We start from the raw sequence: 16,497 nt of genomic DNA on the forward strand, positions 1-16,497 counted from the left end.
TTCCATCCGGAACCCAGGGCTGGTCCCACCTCAAGGCGCACGAGCTCCTCGGTTTCGCTTCTCAGACCCTCAGACGCATTCACCTCGGCTCCCCCAGGATGCACCAGTGCAGGGGAGGCCTGTCCTGAAAGGCCCCAGGAGGGCGGCACCCCAGGCCAGCGCCCTGCCCTGCACCTCAGCCCCCCGCCGGCACCCACGTCTGTGCAGAGATTAGTGGGTGCGAGGGGCCTCTGGGCAGGCCCCGCCGTCCTGGCTAGGATTAAATCCGCTCCTGCCCACAGTCTGAGGACAGATGGGCGGGGAGCTGGGGAAAGAGAAGGCCTCGCTCAGCGCGCCCCGGGCCCACACGCAGCCCCTGACTTGGAGAAAGGCGGCTCCACCCAGCGCTTTTCTGAAGATACTGGAGTTTACCCCTCCCCCGCGCGTTCAGCGCGCACAGCACCCAGTTCACCAGCATCAGACAGGCCCGGGTGGCATCTGCCCTGGGAGATGCCCTCTGCCTGACCGCACTGGAGGGAAGGGGCTCTGCGGGACCTGCTGCTCCCCGTATTTCAAAATAACTGCCGTCCTCTTGGGCTTTCAGCCCAACCTGAAAACGCAGCGTTTGCATGTGTTTTCTTATCCGCCTGATAAGAGAGGAAAATCAGTGGCTTAAAGGAGGAAAAACCTGGCCAGGCACAGTGGCTCACACCTGTAATCTCAGCACTTTGGGAGGCCGAGGCGGGAGGATCACCTGAAGTCAGGAGTTCGAGACCAGCCTGGCCAACATGGCGAAACCCTGTCTCTACTAAAAATACAAAAAATTAGCCGGGTGCAGTGGCGCAGGCCTGTAATCCCAGCTACTCAGGAGGCTGAGGCAGGAGAATCGCTGGAGCCCAGGAGGCGAAGGGTGCAGTGAGAGGAGATAGCCCCACTGCACTCCAGCCTGGGCGACAGAGCGAGACTCTGTCTCAAAAAAATTTTTAAAAAAAAGGTTGAAAAACTTGCCGAAGAGCAGAGCAAAACAAAATCAGAAAGCAAGGGTTGGTGTGAGCGATGGGCGCCCAGAACCCGGGCAACCTCTTCCCCCCACCCACCGAGGCCGCAGCCCATGGCTCCGGGGCTCGATCCGCCTCCTCTCGGCAGCGCGCCCGGGCGGCCCCAGCTCCAGGCCAGCGGCGGGGCTCACCAGGCTGGGCGCTGCGCACGGCGGGCAGGAGAGGGGCAGACCAGGGCACAGCAGCCAGGACCCCACACTCACCGTTCACACAGGCCTCGGACGCTCCGCAGAGGCCCTCCTCGAGTAGGCAGCCTGCGGGGAAACAGAGAAGAGACGCGGTCAGCTGGTGGGGAGGGGGGAGGGCCCCCGAGGCTGCCGCCCTGGCCCACTGGTGAATTTCAGAGAAACCGCCGGTCAAGCAGGCTCCTCCGACCCGGCTTTTCCGAGATGGGGCCGATTATTCTGAAGCCAGAACGCTGCTCCCCTGACTCGGCCACGTGCGAGGCCTCCTGGCCTAGTCCCAGAGCCCAGCTCTCACCTGGACCAGGCCCATAGCTCTCGGCTGAGGGTCATGCCGGCGTCATCACAGGAGACTCCCGGGCGGCGGGAGCAGCAGCGGGGCCGGGGCCTCCCCTTGAGGCCTCCCCTGGGCCCGGCGCCTCCCCTGGACCGGGTGCCCAATGCACGCACCGCGTCCCCGGAGGCAAGGCTGCCGGGCCCCGGGGAGCGGAGGCTTCCAGGGAGGTAACGAGCTCCGCGGAGAGCCCGGCTGCGTGGGAAGCAAACCGTGGCGTCCGTGGCCACAGACAAGAGACGCAGGAGAGGGTCGGGAGAGGAAACGAGGCAGCGGAGGCAGCGGAGACGAAGACGGGCAGGAAAAGCCAGCGAGGCAGGGCCAGGCCCTGGAGAAGACGCGGGGCGGAGGCAGCGCCTCAGTCCCCACCCAGGAAGGGGCTCCAAAAGCTCCGCGGTGCCTGGGAGGCCAGGCGACCCCAAGCCACGCATCCCCCGCGGCCGGGCAGGCTGGCAAAGGCTGGCATTCAGCTCCACGTCCACGCCTGTCTTAAACACAGAGAGATGGGTCCAGAAAGCACCACCCCGCTAGGGAGCGGCTCCGGGGAGGGCCTGAGCACACAAGACACCAGAACCGGGAGGGCCCCAGGGCCACGACGCGGGAGTCGCACCCCCGGCGAAGGCCAGGTGTGGTCTGAACACGCCGTGTCTTTCACCCAAGGCCGGGTGTGGTCTGAACACGCCGTGTCTTTCACTCATTCCTGCAAAGCATAGTGCCTTCAATCCTGCTTCACCAACCTACAAACGCCTGTTCATCCGCTAAGATCCCTGCAGAAGCCCCAGACTCTCCCTGGGCTGCCCAGGCGTCCTTTTCGGGACTCACCACACTGTGCAGTGACTGTGGATTGAGTGTGTATCTCCCTCTCCTGGAGTTCAGGAGCCGGGCGCATGCCTCTTTCCACCCTCTACTGTTTCCTCCCATGCCCTCTGTGTGTCTGGCACAGGGCAGGTGCCCAGGAGCAAATGGGTGAACAAAGAAACCGAGGAATCCGGAGAAAGTTATGAATTACTGAGGGATTCACCCCCAGGGTCACGTTAAAGTTTCCAATCACTACTTACTCCTGAGGGAGCTGTGGCCTAAAACCCTTACAGAGGAAGCACTCAGTTGCCTTAAACCAGCACGTGCGGAGGCTTTAAAACTAAACATCATTCCAGAACTAAGGCAGCACAGAGCCTAGCAGGACCCAACGCTGGGAGTTCACAGGAGGACGCAGCTTCGCTCGTCTCACAACAGCTTCACGAGCCTTCCACAGTTGCAGGGCGGCCCCTGGCTGTGGTCTGCTTCCTCCCAGGAGGTGGCCTAGGTGCAGCCCTGGCCTGCCCAGCCAGTGCCTGCCCAGCCCAGTGCCCACCACCATCGCCTGCCAGCAGTCACAGGCAGGTGGACACCCATTGACGGGAGTCTCCAATCCAAGCAGAGATTGTTTTTGGTTTTTTGGGGTTTTTGTTTGTTTTGTTTTGAAATAACAATCTCATGAAAAACAGCATTTTTTTTTTTTTTTTTTTTTGAGATGGAGTCTCGCTGTATCACCCAGACTGGAGTGCAATGGCGTGATCTTGGCTCACTGCAATCTCTGCCTCCCAGGTTCAAGTGATCCCCCTGCCTCAGCCTCCCAAGTGACTGGGACTACAGGCATGCGCCACCATACCCAACTAATTTTTGTATTTTTAGTAGAGATAGGATTTCACCATGTTGGCCAGGCTGGTCTCGAACTCCTGACCTCAAGTGATCCACCTGCCTTGGCCTCCCAAGTGCTGGGATTACAGGCATGAGCCACCACGCCTGGCCAGCATTTCATTTCTTAATCCCATTTACCCATCAGCTAACCCCACATTCGGTCTGCATTCTCTGCATTATTTCTCCATTCAACAAGTGCCTGAGCCAGGCAGAGGAGGTGAACGGCCGACAGAAGCGTGGCAGGGAACATTCTGAGAGACACACACCTGGCACTTGAACAGCAGGAGGAGAGGCAGACACCACTCCCCACAAAAGCAGTGACCTTGACAAGGTCAGCATGGAGGTTAGCGGACCTCTCAGATCCTCACACGGTGACCTCTGAGGCTCCCCTCACTGCCTCCCAGAGGGAGAGCCTCAGCTGTGAGGGCCCCTCCTGCCCCAGGCACACAGAGGCGCACAGAGGAGGAGCTGGGAGCAGTAAGGATGTGACCACACCGAAGATGTGCTGGAGGTTAGTCCGATGTCGTAGAACATCCCTGGTTCCGGCTCTGGCAGGAGCTACAGGACTCCGCCCAGGATTCTAGGGTGCATCTCCAGTGTGGAGGAACAGAGACCTTGGGGGAAGGCAGATGCAAGGACGCTGCAGACAGCTCACGTTCTAACTCCATGTTTGTCACATGGAAATGGCAGATGACGGAGCTCTGCTAGCAGAGGCACCAGGAAGAAAGCCTCTGTTTTCTTCCTGTCTCTGCCTTAATCGTGGCTGACAATTAGATGTGATCTGAACGAGATGTGCATCAAATGATCTCTTGGATCCTGACCTTGGAAAACCACCTGTTACTGGCATGTGCCCAACCTGATTCGTTACTCCAGAGGACTGATGAGAAATGACAGTGGAAACCCTGCAGCACTCCTTGGTGAGAGGCAAACACAGCAGCAGCGTTTCACATGATTACCAGAGCGGCAAATGTTATGCATATTTCACCCAGCCAGTGGATATGCTAATTTGACTAAGTTATTTGTTCTAAAATTACAAAAGAGCAAATTTCATTTTAAATATCAGCCACCTACTAATAGTAATTATGACCATAAATCATCCAGAGAAAAGACATTTTCTCCGGCAGACACTGGTTCAGCCCAGCCCAGGCGCCTCGGGCACATGCCTTCCTCAAGTGGGCTCCACACCCCACATGTGGCAGCAAGTGGCGTCCTGGACTTGTGTACCCTGTCAGCCCACAGACTGCGTACACTAAGGTCCAGATGTCATTCTGAGGCCAAGAAGCTAAATCCACAAGGAAAGCCAACAGCGGCCTGTGGGGCCCTTAACCTTGTGTGCCCAACACTTGAAACTGGAATTCCTTCACTTCAATGTAGTATCCACCCTTTTGCATGAAAACATGTGACATTCCCCAAATTCTCAAATTGCTCCTCTGCTGAACCCTATAGCAGGGCTGTGGTGCCCAGGGGTTCTTCCTCACTCTGTGTCCACTATCCCTCCCGCTTCAGCACAGAGACAAGCACATCCAGTCATGCACGCATGTGCACACATATACACATATGCACACACAAGCATGTGTACACATATACACGATGCACACACAAGCATGTGCACACATACACATGCACACACACACATGTGCACACATATACACACATGGACACTCATACATGCATGCAGTCATGCCCATTCACAAGCACACTCATGCATGCACACACGTACACACACATGCACACCTGCATGCATACACACATGCACACCCTCATACATGTAAGCATACACCTGCAGACACGTACACATATGCACACACGCACATGGGTACACTCATGCATGCATGCATGTATGCTGATCTTGTTCTGATTCTGCTTCCCTACTGTGTCCTCAGAACTCTATGCAGTATCTTGTCACCATTGTGGTGCCCCTTTTTCTTACCCTTCTCAAGATGAAAATGGATCCAGTTTTGCAAGGAGCCAGGCTGGATCTGCCTCTTACCCCAATCACTCCTAAGAGATGTTTATGGAGAGTTTGTAGTTCATTGTGGAAATACAGTAAATGTGAACAGAGCCCACCACCTCTCTCACTGGCTGGAAGCAAGCTCGGCACATCCTGTCCCACATGCACCTGCTCTGCTTCCTCCCATCTCTGGGCGTCGCTGTGGCCAAGGCCGGCATGGCCTAAAACTCCATGGCCCCTGCCCAACCCTGTCTCTACCACCACCGTGGAAAGCCCTTCCTGGGTTCAGGCTTCTCGCCTGACTCTGCTGTGAGGGCAGGAGAGGGCTGTAGTCGGCAGTAGGGCGTACACGCCGTCTGAATTGTGTGCTACGCTTTCCACTGAGGCCCATAAAATCCAGCTGATGTAAGCTGGCATCCCACAGCAGGAACCGAAGAGGGAGGAGGGGAGGTTCCTGGAGAGCAGGCTCAGCACCAGCACCTGTTGCCTCCAAGCCGCAGACAGGACTCCTCGGAAGCCTGTGAGCTGCTGGCCACTCACTAATCGCCCTTCCTGGGAGGGGCTCAGTGAAGACCCTGCTTTGAGGCCGGAATGACCAAGGCCCTGGGATCCAACTGCAAACAGGAAAGCATCTTCCCAGACAGCACCAACACACGCACCAAGGGGAACGCCAGGACCCCGTGGCTGTGCAAACACAGAGATGCGGGTCTGTTGGGGAAGCTGCTGAACCTGAACCAGGACAGCCCCTGAGAAGGGGATGCGGGGTCTTCACCTGTGTCAGCACCACTCACTTGGTACAAGGAACACACACAGATTTCCTCATCTAAAAAACATAACGAAGCAGAGTTAAGTAATCTACACCTGGCCTTTTCCTCCCTGGCCCCGCCAGCCTCCCCCGCTCTTCAGAGCTCACAGCCTCCACGCCCAATCCGACCCTGTTACTGTCAGTCACTCTGTGTCTTTGTCCTGTCCCCCTCTGCAGCCTTAAAAAAAAAACCATCTCAGCACCCCAGGAACCCCAGTCCCTACTGCCTGGAGCGGGTCCTTCGATGACTGACGTCACCTGCAGCAGTGGCAGTCTCACCACTGTGGGTTTCGATGCCAGAGCCCAGTTCAGATGTGATTCCTATCAAAGCCGTGTTTCCCACCTCTCCCTGCAGAAACCGCTAGGGCTTAGGACAGCCTGAGGCTCTGGGGTTATGTTAAATCACATTCTTTCCTAGGAACGCATCGTCATAGAAAAGGAAGGTACGGTGTTTGAAGAGATGCTCTTTTTAAACATCATCCTCATTTTTAACATTCTGGAGAGAGAGCAGGGTGCCCAGGCTCCAACCCCACCTCCTCTGCAGCAAACAACACCATGCACCTGGCAAAGCCTCCCTTCTCCCTCGCATTCTCAGATGTAAATGAGGATGTGCCCTGCCCACTGCAGGGGGGTGAGAGTGAAGCGCCTGCCTGCTGGTGGGTGGGCACTGCCTGGGCCATAGCTACCCCCCAATCTCAGCATCCCCTCCCGGCAGCATAGACCCTTGGGACCAAGGAGTCCCCACACCCCACTGAGGTTTTCTAAATGTTTCCATCGGATCAAAAACAACAACGTGTTAAACCAGGGCGGCATCCAGGCAGGAATAGAAAGCCATTTCCACATTAAGAACCCCTATTCTAGGAATCAGCCTGAAAAGTGAGAGATTAAAGCGCCTCAGCCCGGAGGCGGGGCTGCCTCTGCCAGGCTGGGCGTGGGAGGACAGAGACCCCCGGACCCTCATTCTCAGGCAGCCCTGCAGTCAGAGCATCTGGCTTCTGTGGCCCAAGGCTCAGATGAAAGCTGTGATTGCAATTTCAAAGACAAAAGGAAGAGGGAGAGAGGGAGGAAGAAGGCTTCTGGCTCCTCCCAGATCTGTCTCTGTGAAGAGGGAGGCAGCCCTGGCAGCTCCTGTCAGGCCCAATTGCCCATCCCTGACCGTGACTTGCGGACAGGGCTCGGGGGGCAGCAGGGGGCAGCAGGAGACAGCTCTCAGCCCCTCTGCCGAGAGCCTATGACCAAGGGACCTGGCAGCGGCCTGGACGGAAGCTGGCCCACCTCCACGTGAGAGGGACTGACTGCTTCCCTGAAAGCCCAGTCCCAGTCCGGGGACAACCCCTGCAGTGTCCCCCTTCCCTGCAGCCTCCCCTCCCCTTCCCTGCACCCCTTCCTCTTCCCTGCGCCCCCTCCCCTTCCCTGTGCCCCCTCACCCTTCACTGCAGGCCTCCCCCTTCCCTGCAGCGTCCCCCTTCCCTGTGCCCCCTCCCCTTCCCTGCACCCCCCTTCCCTGTGCCCCTTCCCCCTTCCCTGCACCCCCTCCCCCTTCCCTGAGCCCCCTCCCCTTCCCTGCAGCCTCCCCCTTCCCTGCGCCCCCCTTCCCTGTGCCCCCTCCCCTTCCCTGTGCCCCTTCCCCCTTCCCTGCACCTCCCCCTTCCCTGCAGCCTCCCCCTTCCCTGTGCCCCCTCCCCTTCCCTGCAACCTCCCCCTTCCCTGCAGCCTCCCCTTCCCTGCAGCCTCCCCCTTCCCTGTGCCCCCTCCCCTTCCCTGCAACCTCCACCTTCCCTGCGCCCCCTCCCCCTTCCCTGTATCCCTTCCCCCTTCCGTGCACCTCCTCCCCCTTCCCTGGGCTGCCAAGCAAGGGGCTCCGTTGGGTGACGTGCAGCCCCACCTTGGCCAGGTGACCCGGCCCCACCCTGCCCGCTGCACGTAGGGGTGGGTGTTGCTCAGGCCTGTTCACCTGCCGATCCAGAATATGGAGCCCCCCAGTAAATCCTCCCCAATTCTGAGGCTTTCAATCACGGCCCCAGCCCAGCGTTTTGGGGACACGTCCCTTCCTTGCCTTGGCCACACTCTCAGCGCAGGCCGTTTCTGGAGGTTGACACACATGGCTGCACATTCCTCGCAGAGGAGGGTCCACAGCCGAATTGGTAGCCGGGGGAGGGAGAATCACCCAGAAGATTCTGGAAACTTCAGCCTCAATGCCTCAGAGAGCAGGAAGATGGGTGCCCCATCCTGAGGACTGCACGGTGGCCTGGATGTTAGACCTACAAGGCAGGTCCCCAAAACGTTTATGAGTGACGTGTTTTCTGCACTGCTGCACACTCAATTGCCATGAACAATGGGAGCTGACCGTGCTGGCAAGTTCGGCCCAAGGTTTCTCCTGCAGGCACAAGGGCCTGCCCGCCACACAGCCTTTGGGTACACTGCTGGCCCTGTTCCTGTGGGGACACCTGTCTGTCCCCTGTGCTGGAAGGAGGGGCCTGAGGCTCACACTCCTTCCGTGCTGGGCCTGTTCTGCCGGGCACAGATGTCACACGTGAGCAGGAGCTGGGGGGGCACACACGAACATGGATGAGTGACCGTAGGCCCCTCCAATTCACCTCCACCCCATACGCCTGGTCAGTCTGCTCCCATCACAACGGTGATGTATGTGTGCTCAGCAGAGGCTGAAAAGGCCAAGGTCCTCCTCACGTCTTTGGCTTCTGTAAAGTCAGTTCTTGTTTGAAGCTGGGGCCACAATTCCAAGGCAGTTCCTGATTTCAACTCCTCCTGTTCACAAAATCAGCTTCCCACAGAAAAAGAACCAGCTCACTCCACCCTGGAAGAGTGGCAGCAAGCTGGGTACCAGGACAACCATCAAGTCCCGTCATTTATTTTTAGGAAAAACAAAACCTCTTACTTTGATTAATTTCCTTATTTCAGGTTCCTAATTGCACAGATTTATTTAAACTCTCTTAAGAGTAAGAAATTGTACCGAATTCAGGATACCTACCAGAATTGTTTTATTTTTAAAGTCCGGGAGTTACTTTTTGGGAAATGCGCTCTGCATGCTACACATTCCTCCTCATTAGTTTGAGGACGTAAAAGCAGCAACCTCAACTATATTTATTCTAAATGGCGCTTGGTTTTAACCAGCTCTTGGTTTTTAATCAGCTCTGGTTTTTTGTCCTCAATTTCCTGAAATGGGATAATACCTTCAAAAGAAGGATATTTGCTGAGTCATTCTTTGGGACTAAGAAAACATTTCTAATCTTGCTTTCACAGATAAAAAGTTAAAGACAAGCTTTGAAAAAGTATCTGATGAAAATCCTTGAACATTAAATACTGCAGGTGCAGGTAGCCAGGCTATGCCGGGGATGAAATGGTTAAGCTAATCTCAGGGAACTTCAACCGGTAACTCTCATGTGCCGGATTAAAATATAGTATGACCCATGAAAGAACAGTACCAAAAGTGAGAATAAAGTGAAGAACATTAGATGTATTGCTCAGGCTTGCTGAGACATGGCACACGTGAACCACATAGCCTGCCCTGCTGTAAATGTGAACTTCAGACACATGGTACTTCAGACACATAATTTAAAAGGTAAACAAGCTTTTTAGCAGTACTGGGCTGACTGAGTTGTGGTCTCAGATGAAAGAGAGGAAAAACCCAGTTCGTAGTTTCTCAGTCATTGTTAAAGCACCAAGCCCTCTAACAAAAAGACCTTATCATCTCAAGACCCCCCTTAGGAAATGTGAGTTATATCATCATTATCATCATCATTATCATGGAAATAGCCTCTCCCACACTTTGATGTGCACGTGAACCAACTGGGCCCTGTTAAATGAGTATTTCTATTCCCTGGGACTGGGACAGAGCTGAAGATTCAGCATTTCCAAAGCACTCCCCGGTGACTCGTCCGCTGGGCTGCCCACCACACTGAGAAGCAAGGGCATCACATGTAGAAATCATCCTTAAATTGAAAACTTGGGTCAGCACATTATAAAAATTGTTAAAAGTAAATTTAACAAACTCTTTACAATTTGTTTTCTGGATCCAAATTCTTCATCACCCAGATAACAAATGATTGGCCTTATACAAATTATTTTAGGCCAGGCCCAGTGGCTCACACCTATAATCCCAGCACATTGGGAGGCCTAGAGTCAGGGGTTCGAGACCAGCCCGGCCAACACAGTGTTTAGTCTCTACTAAAAAATACAAAATTAGCCAGGCATGGTGGTGCGTGCGTGTAATCCCAGCTACTTGGGAGGCTGTGGCAGGAGAATCACTTGAACCTGGGAGGTGGAGGTTTCAGTGAGCCAAGAATGTGCCACTGCACTCCAGCCTGGGTGACAGAGCAAGACTCCATCTCAAATATATGTGTATACACATATATATACCCTCCAGTGTGTGTGTGTGTGTGTGTGTGTGTATGTGTGTGTAATTTTAAATTAATTATGTGGGGAAAATGATACATCAACTAATTTTTACAAATGTATTAGGTTCAGTTTTAAGACTGGATGTATATTTAAATATACATTATAATTTAATTAAGATTTAAATGACAAAAACTGCTTCCTGGCCCTGATGATTAGAACTCTTACACTTGAGCTAAAAAAAAAAAAAGGTTTATTTTGAAAACTTTAAGTGATGAGATAGGAAAGAATATTGCCTTCTGCTCCTTTAGACGCCTGTCCACAAACACCACTCGCTTTGTGGGTGAGAGGAATCTGCACTTCCAATGATGAAAAGCCAGATTAGATCCAATTGTTACTACAGTTTCCCCTTTTAACTCTGATATTTGCTAGAGGCAACTGGATATGCCACGTGAGACTTTCTCAGAGAATGGGACTGATACTTTGGGAGGATGGTCTGAGGTGAATTTGAAAAATGATTTTTTTTTATCCTCCTCTTGAGCTCGCTACATTTCCAGTGTGCTGGGAATTTCTACCGTCCACTGCAGATACAGTTAATTGACACAGAACAAAGAAGAAAAACTACTTAAAACTCTGTAAAACTCCCCCAGGGAATTAGTAAGTCTCAGCTGGTAGCAGCTCTGGAGGGCACAGGTGCTGTGGGTCGTTAACAAAACCTGGCTTGGGCTCAAAAACATTTGAAAAATGTGAGTTGAAATTTCACACACTCTTCTCTGTGGAACTCCGAACCTTCACTATTCCAAAGGGCCACGCTGGCCTCCCAGGAAGCATCCTACAGACATTGCCAAACACCCCAGCCGTAAAAACGTCCACCCACTGCCTCTCACTGGGGTGCAGCAAACGAGACAACAGAACTAAAGTTGAAAAAACGTGACCAGGACTGTTAAACGCCATCTAAGCCCAGAGGTTTTCGGTCTTAAGCCCCTGGGGGGCCTGTTAGAACAAGCCTGCGGGGCCCAGTCCCTGAGTTTCTCACCTGACGGGTCTGGAGCAGGCCAAAGAATCTGCATATGTAACCAGTTCCCAGGCGAACCGGTGCTGCTGGGCCCCGCTCCTCGCGCGGCGGGTCAGGCAAGCGGCTTGCAGAGGCGGAGGTGTGACAGGCTCTGGGCCAAGTCCGCGGGGAGCTGGGCTATGCAGCTTCCCACCTCCCGCTCAGAGTCCAAATGTGTGTGAGGCACTGAGCACTCAGGGCGCTCTTCCGGTAATGGGAATTTTATCAGCTTTATGAAGTCTGGTGTTTTTCTATTTTCATTATTTTAAAACTTTTTTAACTATGACATTTTCTTGCCTTCCCAGGCAAAGCAGCAACAACCCACTTGCGGAGCCACAGAGGGGAAATCATCACTTACTCCTTCCTGGAAGGAAAGATGCGTTTTATCATCTCTTATGTTTTAAGTTATCCTCAGACCCTCTCGCCGCCTGGTGCTAGAGCCAAGCAAACAGAGCACTGCCCAGTGACTCCAGGGGTCTCAGAGCCTCTGTACCTCCCGATTTCAGCAGATGGAGCGTCCCAGTTCAGGAGGCCGCGCCACTCGCATTCCTCCACCCAGGCCGTGATCAATGGGCCAATCCTGAACGTGAGAACAGCTTGCCTTCTGCTGGGAAGCCCTGTTCCCATCTCCGACGCAAGGCGAGGCTGAGGCTGCTGCTGCCTTCTTGTGAATCTTCCCCCTGTCCCCAGTCTGGGAGGCGGATCCAAGAAGACAGCTCTGTCAGCAGTCGGCGGGGGGGAGGGGGGCTCCTGCCTGCAGACAGCACAGCAGAGGGAGGGGCAGTGCCAGAGCCCCGGCCACCCTGTGTTGGAGTCAGAGATCACCAAAGGTGCTGTCACAGCGGCCTTCTCTGTGTAGCCAGGCAGAAAAGTCACCAAGGAGACCAACGCGTGTTTCGGCAGCCCTGAATTTTTTGAAGTTTTATTTATTGAGGATATGTTGACCCGCCTGGAGCTATCATCATTGATCTACTTAGCGTCATAGAGTCAAGTTCTACCCCTTAAAGTGCGAAGCCTGAGCCCCCAGCACCGCGCCCAGCTCACATCATGGCTTCTAACCACGTCATCCTCCTCCTAGCTCTGCGGATGCCTGCGATGTCCGAACTGCCTTAAGATGAGGCGAGTGTTAGCACTGAACACAAAGCCTCAGGAGGGATAAATTCGTCACGGAGTAAAACGCACCATCCTCTCCTTGTTCTGACCCTCTGCTCCTCTCCCTATTGCTTGATTCCATCCCAAGGTCTGGAGAAAAGTGAGAGGAATTAATCTTAGCAGCTTCGAGCACAGGAAGAACTGGCTTGCTCTGGGGTAGGCAAACCGTGGTCTGCACTGCCATATGTTTCTGTATTAATAAAGTTTTATGGAAACACAGCCACGCCCACTTGCTTACAGATTGTCTACGGCCACTTTTGTCCTATAATAATTCAATAGTTGTAACAGAGACTGGCCTGAAAGGAAACAATTTTTACAAAAAAACTTAGCCAACTCTTGATTTATTAGAAGGAGATCAGGTCCTTCATAAGATCAAAAGGTTAGAAAACTGGAGAAATGGGCAGGAAACAAGACAGGGGCCCACCAGAACATGGCCACAACCACACAGCACCATTGCATCTGGACCAGCCCTGGATGCAGCCACCCCTCAGGGGTCCATGGCCACCAGCCCCACCCCTGCTCCTCCGGACGCCTTCTCCTGGCTGCACTTGCGGAGTCCCCTGGAGCACGGAAAAGGCCTCGCCTGTGTCAAGTGGCCTCAAGTCCCCCAGTTCACACAGCGAGGCTAGGTGGACACACCCAAACCTGGACGCCACCGCACACCACGCTGTTGATTCCACAGCCTGATTTTACAATAGAAAATAGAATCTTTTCCTGTCAAATTCACAGCTGAGCCACTTTTCCCTCACCCCCAGCCACTGTGTCCATCAGCCACTGCGTCCATCAGCCACTGTGTCCATCAGCCACTGTGTCCATGTGACTTTCACCACTGGCCCCTTGACTCCAGGATGGGACTCTCTTCTCGTCCATGTGTAATTCCAAACTCACATTTGACTCAGATACCCAGGCTAAATCTTTCTGGATTCTAACTGCGCAATACCAGCTTCTCTCTACCCTCCCAGCTGTGTACCATGTGCAGGTTTAATCAACAGGCCCTTGATGTCTTCATCTGAGTCACTGAACAAGTAGGAAAAAAGAAGGCAGAAGAGGTGGATGGAAGGATGGCACCCCTTCCTCCCCCGGCCCGTCTCCCCACCAGGTTTCCCAAACTGGAAGCGTCCATCCATTGCACCTCTCTGAAGAGGCAGAGCCGGCACCGCAGGAATGGAGGACTTGGAACAGTACTGAACACTGATGATTCTACTGAGAGAATGGAAAGAGCTCTCGGTTACGAACAAAAAGTGACAGATATTAGTCATGTTACCATGGACAAATCACTTACTCTGTCTGCACCTGTTCACTTAAAACATTATTGGGAACTGGCCATCCGCGGTGGCTCACGCCTGTAATCCCAGCACTTCGGGAGGCCGAGGCAGGCAGATCATCTGAGGTCAGGAGTTCTAGACCAGCCTGGCCAACGTGGAGAAACCCTGTCTCTACTAAAAATACAAAAATTAGCCAGGCGTGGTGGTGTGTGCCTGTAATCCCAGCTACTCGGGGGGCCAAGGCAGGAGAATCACTTGAACCCAGGAGGCGGAGGTTGCGGTGAGCCACACTCCAGCCTGGGGGACAAGAGTGAGACTGTCTCAAAACAAAAAAAAATGGAAAAAAAATTATTGGGAATTGTTTTATATCATAAAAGCCTAGAAAATTAAGAAAATGCAGAAAATCACAAAGAATAAAACAATACAAGTTAACTCATTACCCAGAGATAAATTCCTTGTTAATATTTTGGCCTTTAGCTACTTTTCTTTGCATATATGAAAGACCTGGGGTCATACTGTACACACACCTTTATTTTTTGTCCAACTTGTACATCCTGGTGTCCATGTGCAGGATGTGCAGGTTTGTCACATAGGTAAGTGTGTGTCATGGTGGTTTCCTGCACAGAGCACCCCCTCACCTGGGTATTTAAGCCAGTGTCCATTAGCGATTCTTCCTGGGCTCTCCCTGCCCCCACCCCACAACAGGTGCCCAGTCCGTGTCGTTCCCCCTATGTGTCCATGTGTTGCCATCATTCAGCTCCCACTTATAAGTGAGAACATGCAGTGTTTGGTTTTCTGTTCCTGTGTTAGTTTGCTGAGGATAACAGCTTCCCGATCCATCCGTGTCCCTGCAAAGGACATGATCTCACTCCTTTCTACGGCTGCATAGTAGTCCATGGTGTGTATGTATGTACCACACTTTCTTTATCCAGTCCCTCACTGATGGACATTTAGGTTGGTTCCGTGTCTCTGCTGTTGTATACACACAACTTTATAGCCTGCACTTTTTACTTACAACACATTGTGAACAATTCCCTGTCCTTAGTATTTCTCATCATGCATTTTAATCACTGCTTAATAACTATTTCTACACATGCACATCATCTAGCTAACCAATTCCCTCTTGAAGAAACTTTACATTGTTTCCAATATTTCCCATTAAAAATAATACTGCAATACGCAATCTTGATTGTAAGTCCTTGGAGGGATCTCTGATTTTTTCCTCTTAGGATAAATTCCCATAAAAAGAATTCTAGATATTTTAAAGGTATATATGTAAGACTTTCAAAATATCTTGCCAAATTGCCCTGTCACCAACAGAATATGAGTGAACCTTGAAACCTCAGCTTCTTAATTTGTTAAAATACAAAATATGTTCCCCTCCTTACCCTATAGGGTTGCCGGGAAAATCTAAGGCTATAACAAAAGTTAAAACCTGAACTCTGATGCAGGTAGGATTATCATTGCATCATAAATCACTCAGGGACCTGCCTCTTTTTTCCCACTATATCACTGAGGCATAAGTCTGAACCATCATTAGTCAAAAAATACATAAATGAAATAAAATAATATAAGCCCACGGGACACTTCTGGCAAAATGAAGCCTCCAGGCAAGGTCATGCTTTAGGACCTGCTGATGCAATTTACTGCCACCTCCAGAACCACCAAGACGGAGTAAAACCTTTTCATTCCATGCGCAGCTGTGTGTGCTCCATGAGCATGCAGAATTCTGTCTGCTGGCTGGTTCCCAAGCCATTCCTTCTCTAGAAAGGTGACATCTAATCGTGCACAATGGAACACCTGTGTGGTGTCCAAGTCCCCCCGTTCACTACCAGAGAAAAATTAATGCAGGGCTGTCAACAGGCTCCTAAGGTTAAATAACAATAGTTTTAAAATCCCGAGCTGTAACACAAAGGCACATTTAATTTGAAAGCATGTATTTCTGCCTCTGCCTTTTGGTTTAGAGGACTTCATTCTGCTCTGGACAGTGAGAAGAGGGAATGGGGAGAGGAAGAGGAAGAAAAGGAGTGTGAAGTAGGAGGGAATGGAGGAGCCGGGGTCGGAGGGGGGGTGGGGTGACCTGAGCACGTGCCTCACTCCTGGAACCCTGATTCTTCCACCGTACATGTGTATGCCATCACCATGCCCTGTGTCCTTAAGGGGTTCAATGTGATGCTAAATAACACGAGCCCAAATAGCGCCTGCCATAAGCAGGCATCCAGTAATCCCGAGAGGCGGCTGTTAACAACACACTGAGTACCGCCTGGCAGCTACAGTGGGTCAGACGCTGCACCGGGTACAGCAGGAAGCACAGAGCCCACCACGCATCCTCACATGTGACGGCTGTGGGGCCACCCCAGGGCTGCAGAGGGTGAGAAGGGCAAAGAGCTGGAATTTCCAGAGGGCTTGGGATGCACTCTGGTACAGGGCACACAAGGCCGGTGCTGAGCCACTGTGCAGCTGGGAGAGGGCGAGTTCTGTGGGGAAGCACAGAGAAAGCAGAGGCTCCATAGGAGGCTGTGGCTTCGGACAACCCCAGTGGAACAGGCAGGCCATTAGGAGAACACAGGAAAGTGAGGCACACACAAGGAAGTCCCCTCTCCCCAGAGGTGCCAGACTCAGGTGGGGCCGCCACTGGCAGCAATCATGAAGAACGTGGCCACGGCTGCAGGCTCCACAGTGAGGCT

At 52.9% G+C, this 16,497-nt stretch overlaps 1 protein-coding gene across 3 annotated transcripts in view; it reads right to left on the bottom strand.

Moving 5' to 3' along the window:
* PTPRN2 (protein tyrosine phosphatase receptor type N2) overlaps positions 1–16,497 on the bottom strand; it is a 998,301-nt gene that overhangs the window by 904,267 nt on the left and 77,537 nt on the right. The window contains exon 2 of one of the 3 annotated variants that reach the window (XM_004090276.3): positions 1,241–1,291. The exons of 1 other annotated variant lie outside the window; for it this stretch is intronic. In XM_004090276.3, the coding sequence (XP_004090324.1) occupies positions 1,241–1,291 (51 nt within the window). Of the gene's footprint in view, positions 1–1,240; positions 1,296–16,497 lie in introns of all 3 variants that reach the window. One more of the 3 variants, XM_012512304.2, reaches the window with a different exon arrangement.

This window comes from Nomascus leucogenys, chromosome 13 (genome assembly GCF_006542625.1).
Source record: "Nomascus leucogenys isolate Asia chromosome 13, Asia_NLE_v1, whole genome shotgun sequence".
NCBI lineage: Eukaryota > Metazoa > Chordata > Mammalia > Primates > Hylobatidae > Nomascus > Nomascus leucogenys.